The following is a 12,205-nucleotide window of genomic DNA, read 5'->3' as shown; positions in this document are numbered from 1 at the left end:
TAATTTTATTAATTAACAATTATTGATATAATTATGTTATTATATTGATGATAATATAATAATTACTAATAATGTAATTACTAATTGTGAATATTTGGATATATAAATATAAATATTTGAATACATAGTATAAGCTAAGCAGTATGCCTGTGTTATCAAAATATAAAGAATATCATCCATGTATCCAAACAGGTCAAAGACTAACAGGAAACCAGATATGCATAAGAAATTCATTGTTAGCATAATATACAATGTTCTCCTGGAATGTTGCTAGTTTGTTTTCTCCACATATATTAAATGTAGCTACAGAAAGGATGTCACATGTGAGATTTGAACCATAATTGGATGAGTGAATGACTTGTATTGAGCCAGTAAATGTTCTCCTAAGAATAATATTAAATAACCCAAAAACTTTAAGTGTGGATGAATGATATTTTGTTTCAGAAAAGTAGCTTATAATAGTCCTGGAGATGGTGAGATAGAAATGATGAGGACTGGAGACAGCATATCCAGTTATTAGTGTTTTCCATAGTTTAGGCCAGAAATGTCAACATCCTCACAGCTAAACCCTGAGGGGGAAAAATATAAATATGAGAGGTATTTTGGAAACATAATTAAAAATAGTTGGGGCACCTGGGTGGCTCAGTCGGTTGAGCGTCCGACTTCAGCTCAGGTCATGATCTCATGGTCTGTGAGTTCAAGCCCAGCATCAGGCTCTGTGCTGACAGCTCAGAGCCTGGAGCCTGCCTCAGATTCTGTGTCTCCCTCTCTCTCTGCCCCTCCCCTGCTCATGCTCTGTCTCAAAAATAAATAAAAAATATTTAAAAAAAATAAAAATTAAAATTAAAAATAGTATCTCTGTCAACCCACTAAAAATCCTCTTCACAAATGTAGAAAGGAACAAAACAATTTTATTGTTGAATAAGTGTTAGACCTGACTGTGTTGGGCTAAAGGGATTGTAAAGATAGAACGAAATCTCACCCTTTTATATAACCAGGCAGATGTAGTCCATGTCACACATGTTAACTGTCTTTATCCAAAATACAAATAAAACTTTCAATTTCTTTAGGATAACCAGGAAGTTGCAGCTTGGAACTAGACATCAAGGTTAAACTCCCAAGGAGCCAGGAAGATAGGAAGCTATCTTCCTTAATGTTTATGTTTGTAATAGATAGATGCCTACAAAGTCCTTAAGGAAAATATTCCTGGAGTGTAAAGTTGACAAATTTTATTTAGTTTTCAAAAAGAATTACATATGTCCCAAAGAGACAGAGAAAGGATTAACAATTCCATGTTTTCTAAAGGAAATAATCTAAGAAAAGGGTGTGTGTGTGGGGGGGGGGGGGGTACTTCCTTTCATGTGTGGTGCCAGGGAAAATTGTTGTTTTGTTTCATAAATTTGTATTTACCTTTACAATATATAGGGAGCCAAATAGGTGCACTGACTAATTTGATATGAAGCTTATTAAATTGTTAAAGTGACTAGGCAACTGAGATGATAGTGCCACCAATTTTAGGAGAGGCAGATTTGTACAGTAGTTGGGAGATAATCAGTTGGGTTGAAGATTTGTTGAATTTGAGGTCTTTGTGGATGAACAAGGGGATTTTCCATAGTTTAGGCCAGAAATGGCAAGTCCTTACAGCTAAACTAAGGATCTAGATGAGTCTGCATCCTTATAATTTGAGTTGAACATCTAAAAAGGCAATTTGAAGGAAAGAGAGTGAATCAGTCAATCTAAGAAACATATAGAGAAAAAGTGGATGTCCAAAAGGAATTTGTGGATTATACAGATAATTTCAGTGACTAAGGGAACAGAAAGAAAGAAAATGAAACTGATAAAGAATGAAAAGTACAGCAAGTTAGGAATTAGAAGAAGTTAACATTATGGTGATTTTGTTAAATGGTTTTCTTGAATCTGTTGAGCTGATCTTTTAAATATCCAGTCTACTATGGTAAATTATTGATTGAACCTTGTGTTCCCTGGATAAATCACATTTGGTCATGATATGTTATTCTTTTTTTTTTAGTTTATTTATTTATTTTGAGAAAGAAAGTGTGAGCAGGGGAGGGGGAGAGAGAGGGAGAGAGAGAGAGAGAGAGAGGAAAGAGAGAGAGAGAGAGAGAGAGAGAGAGAGAGAGAAGGAATCCCAAGGAGCCAAGGAGGCTCCTCACTGCCAGCACAGAGCTCCACAGGGAGCTCAAACTCAGGAAGCATGAGATCATGACCTAAGCTGAAACCAAGAGTTGGATGCATAAGCAACTGCGCTACCCAGGTGCCCTGTTATTCTTTTTTATATAACATTGGATTCATTTTGAGGGATACAAATTGATGTGTATTTTTCTTGTGTTATTTGTCACTTGTATCAAGGTAATAGTATCTTCTTAGAAGGAGTCTGAAAGTGTGCTAAAATATGTGGGAGATTTTGTATAACATTGGTATTATTTGTTCTTTTAATGTTTGGCATAATTTACCAGTGGAGCTATCTGGGTTGGAGACTATAGATAGATTTTCAACTGCAAATTCAGTTTATTTATGGATAGAAGCCTGTTCAGGTTCTCCATTTCTTGCATTTGTTTGTCTTGCTTTGATATTTAGATTTTCTTTCAACTTAAAAAAATGTTTTTAATGTTTTATTACTTGTTTTTGAGAGGCGGGGAGGGGCAAAGAGAGAGGAAGACACAGAATCCAAAGAAACCACAGGATCCAAATTCCAGTTAGTTAACATATAGTGCAATGTCAGTTTCAGGTGTAGAAATCAGTGGTTCATCACTTACATACAGCACCCAATGCTCATCCCAACAAGTGCCCTCCTTAATGCTTATAACCCATTTAGGCCATCCCCCTGCCCGCCTCCCCTCCAGCAACACTCAATTTGTTCTCTAAAGTTAAGAGTCTTTTTTATGGTTTGCTTCTCTTCCCGTCCCCCCCACCCCCCTCCCCACTCTGTCTCCTACCATGTTGATCTGTTTTGTTTCTTTTGTTCCTGGAGAAGAAATGACACCTCTCCCAGTTGCTCTCCAAGAAGGGGGAACTGTGTCTCTCTGTGTGTCCAAGGGGATCCTCAGATTTTGCCTTCTGTTCCCAGGCCATATGCTCTCCTTCTTCATAGGATCACTGCAGCACTTTCAAGGCTCCATACAAGTCATGCCAGGACCTCTAAAATTCCAGCCATTGAGCCTTGCTGAATTTAAAAACTCAGGACTATCAGCCCCACTCCTTTTCCCAGGCAATGGCTTTGGGGAATTGTTTTCTTTGTATGATCCCCTGTGTTTTCCTATTTCTTTCTCTTTCTCTTGCCTCTCTTCATGACCAGTGCTCCCTCCCCTTAGCAGCACACACTATCCATTTCTCCCACAAATCACGACTCCACACCTCCTACCTTCCATGATGTGTTTGGCCTCTTCTCTCCATCTAGTTGTGAAGTCTGTTCTGTCAGTCCTCAGATGGATTTCTTGGGTGTTCAGAATTATTTGATATTTATCTAGCTGTGTTTGAGGGAGAAGGCAAGCGTAGGGTCCTACTATGACTCCAGCATCTTAATTCCTCCCCATTTCTTTTTGAATAAGCTTCAATAGTTCAGTCTTTCAGGAATTTGTCCATTTCATTTAGGTTGTCAGACTGTTTAGTATTAACACTTTTATAATATTTCCTCAGTATTTTTTCATTGTCTATAGCATCAGTAATGAGGGTTCTTCTCTCATTCTAGATACTGGTATTGTTGTTGTCCACTGTCTCTTTATTCTTACCAGTGTGGCTACACAGTTAGTACTTTTCCAAAAAGATCTTTCCCAGAACATAGTTTTTTGTTTCACTGGTTTCATTGTTTCCCTGTTTTCTATTTTGTTATTGCTGTTTTCTAAATTTCATAATTTCATTTCCCTTTTATATGGGGTTGAATTTGTTCCTCTTTGTATACTTTTTTTTGTGTGGAAGCTAATGTAGTTGATTTAAAATTTCTTACCTTTCTGATATAAACTATTGATAATATAACTTTTCCCCAAAGTACTGCTATCTATCTATCTATCTGACAAATTTTATCATGTATTTTTATTTTCAATTAGTGTTCAAATATGTTCTAATTTTTCTGTTTATTTTTTTCTTTGATCAGTGAATTACTGAAAAATACGTGGCATACTTTCCCAAACATTTTTGTATAATTCTATTTGTTCAGAGTACATATTTCACATGATCTGAATCTGTTTGAATTTGTTACTTTTTCAAGGCACACTTTAGGGCTAACTTGTTAAATGTTTCAGGTGCATTTGAAACAAATGTGATTTCTGATGTTGTAGTGAGGTCTTCTAAAAGGTCATGCTGCTAATTAGTGTTTTTCAATTCTTTTATATTCTTACTGTTTTTCAGTCTGCTTATATTGAGAGAGAGATGTTGAAACTTCAAATTATATTTGTGACTTTTTCTCTTATGCAGCTCATAATAGAGTTTCAAATATATAAAGCAAAGTCTGTTAGAACTGAAGGAATTATATGTGCTCTTAAAGACTATTCTTTTATTATGATTATAATGATCAAGTTATACTCTTGTTATAATATTTCTTCTTCAGACTATGTTGGCTGACATAAATATAGCCACTTTAGCTTCCTTTTGGTTAGTGTTAGCATGGTAGATATTTTACTTGTAACACATTTGTTTCTTTAGATTGAATGTGGATTTCTTGCTGAGAGCATATATTTATCTTGATTCTTATCCAATTTTACATTTTCTGTTATTTAAAACATTTTTTTAGTTTATTTATTTATTTTTGAGAGAGAGAGAAATAGAGAGCACAAGCAGGGGAGGGGCAGACAGAAGGACAGACAGAATCCCAAGCAGGCTCTGCACCATCAGCACCAAGCCCAATGTGGGGCTTGAACTCATGAACAGTGAGATCATGACCTGAGCCAAGATTGAATTGGACCAAGCTTAACCACTGTGCCACCCAGGTGCCCCACATTTTCTGTTTTTTAGGGCTTTTTTAATTGGTGTATTTAGACTAAAAGTAGTTAGATGAAATTAGTATTAGTATTTAGACTAAATTTATTTAGATAAAATTTATTGACTCTGTATGGTTGAGTTTCAATATAACACCTCGCTATGTATTATCGTTGCCATTCTTTTTATCCTCTTTCTAGATTCTTGGGAATCATTTAATAGGCTTTTGGGGGGGGGCAAATGTTAATTTTGCTTAATTTTTTGAAATACTTATAGATTTATAGGAAGTTTAAATTTTTTTACTGGGAGATTTAATGTGTGTATACACAAGGATAAAAAGGTATCCTTCACTTGGTTTCTCCTGATGGTAAAATCTTGCATGATAATATTACATTATCAAAGCCAGGAAATCGACATTGGTATATTCCACAGAGTTAATTTAGATTTTATAATTTTTACATGCAATGACTTGTGTTTATATGTGTATTAATGTTTTCTATCTTATTACATGTATAAATTAGTGTGTCCAACACCAACATCAACATATAGAATTGTTCCATCACCACAAAAAGCCATACAATCCTTACTTGGTACACCTACCTGCCTTACTCCCAATTCCTAATCCCTGGCAACCACTAATCTGGTCTGCATTACTATAACTGTAATGCAAGTACCTTATATAAATGGTATTGTATGGTAGCTCTTGAACTTTGTTTTTTTCTCTCATGTAATTTCCTTAGATCCATCAAAATTGCGTTATGTATTGATAATTAATTTCTTGCTATTCCTGAGTAGCTTCCTCAGTATGAATATTCCACAGTTTGTTAAACCAGTCATCCATCAAAAGATCAATTGGATAATTTTTATCCAATTTTATCAATTGGATAACTAAAAATTATAACATTGCTATGGATGTTCATGCACAGTATTTTTGCATAAATGTAAAAGTCCTCTCTAGGGTAAATACCCAAGGGTGAAATTATTGGGTTGTATGATAAGGCTGACAAATTGTAGTCATAGTAGCTATATGGTTTTGCATTTCCTCCAGCAATGTACAAGTGATCCAATTTTCTGTATCCTCATCAGTAGTTACTATATTAATATTTTTATCTTAATCAATCTATTGGGGGAAGTGTGATATTATCTCGTTGTTTTAATATTACCCAAGTAACTAATCATGTTAAGTATAACTTAATACGCTTGCTTGCCATCTGTACATACTCTTTAGTCCATTTTCTGCTCACATCTTTGTCTTTTTTTAACCTCACATTTTTTCAACTGTTGAACTTTTAAAATATAGATATAAAGTCTTTGTGGGATATATGGTTTGCAAATACATTCTATCAGACTGAAGCCTGTATTTTTACCTTTTTAACAGGATATTTTTCAGATCAAATACATTTAATTTGTATCACATACAAATTTTTCTTATGGATCATGATTTGTTCTCATATGAAAGAATTTTTGATCTTGTCCTACATCTGTAGAGTTTTTTATGTATTCATTAGAAAGTTGAATAATTTAACTTATTAAATTTATGTCTAGATCCAATTTTTGACCTTCTATTTTTAAGTAGTTTCATATTCATAGCAAGTTGCAAAGACATGTACAGAAAGCTTTCATGTACCCCTTACTCAGCCTTTCCCATGATAACATTTTGCCTAACTATACTACAATATGAAAAGGTAATTTACATTAACACAACCTACAGAGATTGCTCAGATTGCACAATTTAGACATGCATGCATATGTGTGTATGTTTATGTCCAGGTAGTTCTATGCAACTTGATCACATGTGTAGTTTCATGTAATTATAACCACATCAAGATACAGAACTGTACCATCAACAAAAGCTTTTGTTGCTACTCTTTAACGGACATACCCACTCTCTCCGTTATCCCTATCTCTTGGCAACTACTAATCTATCCTCAAAAACTATCATTTTTAATATGGCAAGAATTTTAGATAATTGGAATCATAGTGTATCTAACCTTTTGAAAAGGGCTTTGTTTCACTTAGCATAATTCCCTTTAGTGTTCTCAAAATTGTTTCTATTAATACTTTGTTTTCTTTTATTACTGTATAGTGTGTGGAGGTATGGGTTTACCACAGGTTGTATAATGATTTATTCATTGAATGACCTTAATTTCCAGATTTGGGGTATTCTGTATTATGGTGTTATGAACATTTGTGTTCAAGTTTGTGTGAGAGAATCAGTTTCATTTATCAGAGATAAATCTCCAAGAGTGAAATTATTGGATTGGTAGCTCTCTCAAGGTAAGTGATTTATTGGGAACAGAAAGTGAAGAAGTCCAACCCTAAGGACACTGTCATACACTATGGAGATTATGTTGGTAAACAATTAATATAAGGCTGGAAGCTATTGAGAACAAGCTAAATTACAGAACATCTAAAATTTTAACAGAGAGAACCAGGAAAAGAGACAGCTAAGAAACGTCCCTTTGGGTTCAGAAAGAAACAAGCCTCAAATACCACTCTTGCAAAGGCAATTGGATCTAATTGGATCAGACAATAGGGCAATTTGTACCATCACCATTAGCCTTTTATGGATGAAAAATCTTTTGATACTTTTTTGAATATATTCCTATGATACATGTTGAGGATAGAAATACACAATACTTTAAGCTACCAATTCTCTAATTACTCTATAAACTCAGTAAGAATCGAGAGAGGATAGGGGCGCCTGGGTGGCGCAGTCGGTTAAGCGTCCGACTTCAGCCAGGTCACGATCTCGCGGTCCGTGAGTTCGAGCCCCGCGTCAGGCTCTGGGTTGATGGCTCAGAGCCTGGAGCCTGTTTCCGATTCTGTGTCTCCCTCTCTCTCTGCCCCTCCCCCATTCATGCTCTGTCTCTCTCTGTCCCAAAGATAAATAAACGTTGAAAAAAAAAATTAAAAAAAAAAAAAAAGAATCGAGAGAGGATATTCATGTCCAAATAAAAAAAAGCATTAGTAAACTATATATACATGTATAAACAACTCCTGTAAAAGATAAAATATAAGCAAATAGGGAAAAGAGGCCAAATGACATGAAAGTAATTTCTGTGTAGAAAAAAATGGTGCAGCCCAGATGAAAATAAAGATTTGCAGCCTCACTGATAAAATTAAAAAAATATATAAGAAACACAATATTAGACACAATTACCATCTCCTATCTCACATACAGAAAGGGAGGCAAACCATAACAGACTCTTAAAGACAGAGAACTGAGGGTTGCTTGAGGCGAGATGGATAGGGGGATGGGCTAAATGGGTGAGGAGCATTAAGGAGGGCAGTTGTGGAGATGAGCACTGGGTGTTACATGTTAAGTGATAAATCACTGGGTTCTACTCCTGAAACCAATACTATAATGTATGTTAACTAACTTGAATTTAAATAAATAAATCAAAAAAGGAAAAAAAAAAGACAGAAAGCTGGGATGTACAAGAGACTTTAAAACAAAGACTGCAATAAAGACAAAGAAAGGCGTTATATAATGACAAAGGGGTCAATCCAAACAAGATATATGCACCTAAATATAGAAAGCAAATATTAACAGATCTACAGGGAGATAGAGCGGTACAGTTGTAGTAGGGGACTTAAATTAACCATTGACATCAAGGGAGAGGCCATCCACTAGAAAAACCATTAATTAATTAAAATTTTTGAGAAACCCAAAACTGGATAGTTTTACTGGTGATAAATTTCATCAGAAGAGAAGAAGGACAAAAATAAGAATAGCATGTAGAAATTAATAAGAAATGGTATCTAATTTCTAAGGAATTCTGAAGGGATTTTTTTCACAGGATTTGAAACTACTGAAGAGAAATATTTTGAGGTTCAGGAATTAATGAAAGTTTGAACACAACACCTAAATACTGTAAATATTCATTGGGAAACAGTTCTAGAACAGCCAAAATTTGGACTTGCTGTAGTATGCTAAAAACAATCTATTGGAAAACAAAATTATAAAAATGCCTTTTACATTAGATTAAAAATAATGCATACTTAGAAATGAATATAACTAATGAATATAAGGAATGAATATAACTTAAGAATATTATATAATGGATTTATTTCACTGGTCAATGAGCAGTACAATTTAAGATCATAAATTATTTGCATAGTCATATTTACCCTTCATATTCTGCATTTTGTCTGTTGCATGATTTTCTCATTTCATTTCGTTTCATGATCATAATGGTGAAAATTATGATAAAGGGAAGAACAATGTAGAAACTCAGAATAAGCCAGTTGTTTTGCTGTGCATTGTAGCCTTCTTCAATAAAAATTATATCTAAAAATGAAATAGAAATCAGTAGATATTCACTGAATATTTAAAAAAACATGTTTCTTTCACTTTAATTATTTTGTATATAATATTTATGTAAATGATTGAAATTTTAATACAATGCAAACTCTTATGGGGAAAATAAAAGGACATTTAAGTTCATAACCCTAAACAGTGATGGAGCTTTTGTCAGATTTCTTGTCTTTTATGCATATTTTTAATTATTATGTTCACTGTGTACATGTTTTGAGTACTGCTTACTACATTTGGCATATTTATGACATCAATATTTTTTTAAAAAGTAATACAGTAATAGAATTTAATTTAAAAATTAGGAAGGATAAGTCAGTGAGAGAAAGAAAAATATATGATTTCACTCATATCTGGAATTTAGGAAACAAAAGAGATGAACGTATGGGAAGGTGAAAAAGGAGAGAGAGAGGGAAGTAAACCATGAGAAACTCTTAACAATAGAGAAGAAAGTGAGGGTTGATGGGGGGAGGTGGGTGGAGGATGGACTCAATAGGCTATGGGTACTAAGGAAGGCACTTTTTATGATAAGCCCTGGGTGTAATATGTAACTGATGAATCACTGAGTTCTACTCCTGGAATTAATATTACACTATATATTAACTAACTGGAATTTAAATAAAATTTTTGGGAAAAAAGACTCACCTAGATCATAAATGTTGCAAATAAAAGAATTTTATTATAGCAGTTTTGTGATAGAAAAAGAGAAATAGCAAAAAGTTCCATCAACAGGACAAGGGCTAAATTAAGTTATGAGATATCCATACAATGTGATACCGTGTCACTACTAAAAAGAATGAGATAGACTTTGATAAATTCAATGATATAGGGAATGAACAACTCAAGTAGAATATATATTTTAGGATCTCCTTTTTTGTAAAAATAAAAACTAACCAAATGACTGATTGAGTGATGCATGGATGAATTGATAGATGGAGAGCTATCTCAAAACATATCCTGCCAGAATCCAAGAGAATCCTCAATAATTTCTAATCAATATTTCTTTCCAAAGTTTACAAGTATCTTGATTTCTCCTATTATTATTTAGTGAATTTTTACTGGAGTATAACATAAAAACAGAAATTGATGCATGCCATGATTATACAGCTCAAAGAATTTTCTAAATTAAACACAACCATATAGTCAACACCAAATCCAGGGCTCAGGATATTATGAGTACCTCAGAACACTCAACCTGATTTTTTCCAGTAATTATCCTTCCAAAAGAGAAATACTACATGAATCAATTTTTGACAGATTTTAAACCTATGTGAATAGAATTATATTGTATGTACTTTTTCTTTTTTTTAATTTAATTTTTTATTAAAAAAAATTTACATCTAAATTAGTTAGCATACAGTGCAACAATGATTTCAGGAGTAGATTCATTAATGCCTCTTACCTATTTAGCCCATCCCCCCTCCCACAACCGCTCCAGTAATCCTCAGTTTGTTCTCCATATTTATGAGTCTTTTCTGCTTTGTCCCCCTCCCTGTTTTTATATTATTTTTATTTCCTTTCCCTTATGTTCATCTATTGTGTCTCTTAAAGTCCTCGTATGAGTGAAGTCATATGATTTTTGTCTTTCTCTGACTGACTAATTTCACTTAGCATAATACCCTCCAGTTCCATCCATGTAGTTCAAATGACAAGATTTCATTCTTTTTGATTGCCGAGTAATACTCCATTATATATATATATATATATGTATATATATATATATATATACATATATATATATATATATATATATACACACCACATTTTCTTTATCCATTCATCCATCGATGGACATTTAGGCTCTTTCCATACTTTGGCTATTGTTGATAGTGCTGCTATAAACTTTGGGGTGCATGTGTCCCTTTGACACAGCACATCTCTATCCCATGGACAAATGCCTAGTAGTGCAATTGCTGAGTCATACGGTAGTCCTATTTTTAGTTTTTTGAGGAATCTCCATGCTGTTTTCCAGAGTGGCTGCACCAGCTTGCATTCCCACCAACGATGCAAAAGAGATCCTCTTTCTCTGCATCCTCGCCAACATCTGGTGTTGCCTGAGTTGTTAATATTAGTCATTCTGACAGGTGTAAGGTGATATCTCATTGTGGTTTTGATTTGTATTTCCCTGGTGATGAGTGATGTTGAGCATTTTTTCATGTGTCCGTTGGCCATCTGGATGTCTTCTTTGGAGAAGTGTCTATTCATGTCTTTTGCCCATTTCTTCACTGGATTGATTATTTGTTTTTTTGGTGTCAAGTTGGATAAGTTCTTTATAGATTTTGGATACTAACCCTTTATCTGATGTCGTTTGCAAATATCGTCTCCCATTCTGTCAGTTGCCTTTTAGTTTTTCTGATTGTTTCCTTCACTGTGCAGAAGCTTTTCATTTTGATGAGGTCCCAGTAGTTCATTTTTGCTTTTGTTTCCTGTGCCTCTGGAGACGTGTTGAGTAAGAAGTTGGTGCGGTCAAGATCAAAGAGGTTTTTGCCTGCTTTCTCCTTGAGGATTTTGATGGCTTCCTGTCTTACATTGAGGTCTTTCATCTATTTTGAGTTTATTTTTGTGTATGGTGTAAGAAAGTGGTCCAGGTTTATTCTGCATGTCGCTGTCCAGTTTTCCCAGCACCACTTGCTGAAGAGACTGTCTTTATGCCATTGGATATTCTTTCCTGCTTTGTCAAAGATTAGTTGGCCATACGTTTGTGGGTCCATTTCTGGGTTCTCTATTCTGTTCCATTGATCTGAGTGTCTGTTCTTGTGCCAGTACCATACTGTCTTGATGATTACAGCTTTGTAGTATAGCTTGAAGCCTGGGATTGTGACGCCTCCTGCTTTGATTTTCTTTTTAGAGATCACTTTGGCTATTTGGGGTCTTTTCTGGTCCCATACAAATTTTAGGATTATTTGTTCTAGCTCTGTGAAGAATGCTGGTGTTACTTTGATAGGGATTCCATTG

At 34.4% G+C, this 12,205-nt stretch overlaps 1 protein-coding gene across 2 annotated transcripts in view; it reads right to left on the bottom strand.

The window, feature by feature from the left end:
- Positions 1 to 12,205, bottom strand: part of ADAM18 (ADAM metallopeptidase domain 18) — a 145,840-nt gene that overhangs the window by 2,199 nt on the left and 131,436 nt on the right. For both annotated transcript variants that reach the window (XM_086702895.1, XM_086702896.1), the window contains one exon: positions 9,067 to 9,226. In XM_086702895.1, the coding sequence (XP_086559021.1) occupies positions 9,067 to 9,226 (160 nt within the window). The remainder of the gene's footprint in view (positions 1 to 9,066; positions 9,227 to 12,205) is intronic.

Source organism: Puma concolor, chromosome B1, assembly GCF_028749965.1.
Source record: "Puma concolor isolate L17-30 chromosome B1, mPumCon1.1.hap2, whole genome shotgun sequence".
Lineage (NCBI taxonomy): Eukaryota > Metazoa > Chordata > Mammalia > Carnivora > Felidae > Puma > Puma concolor.
The sequence above is the reverse complement of the archived record's forward strand: the minus strand, read 5'-3'. Positions and strand labels throughout refer to the sequence as shown.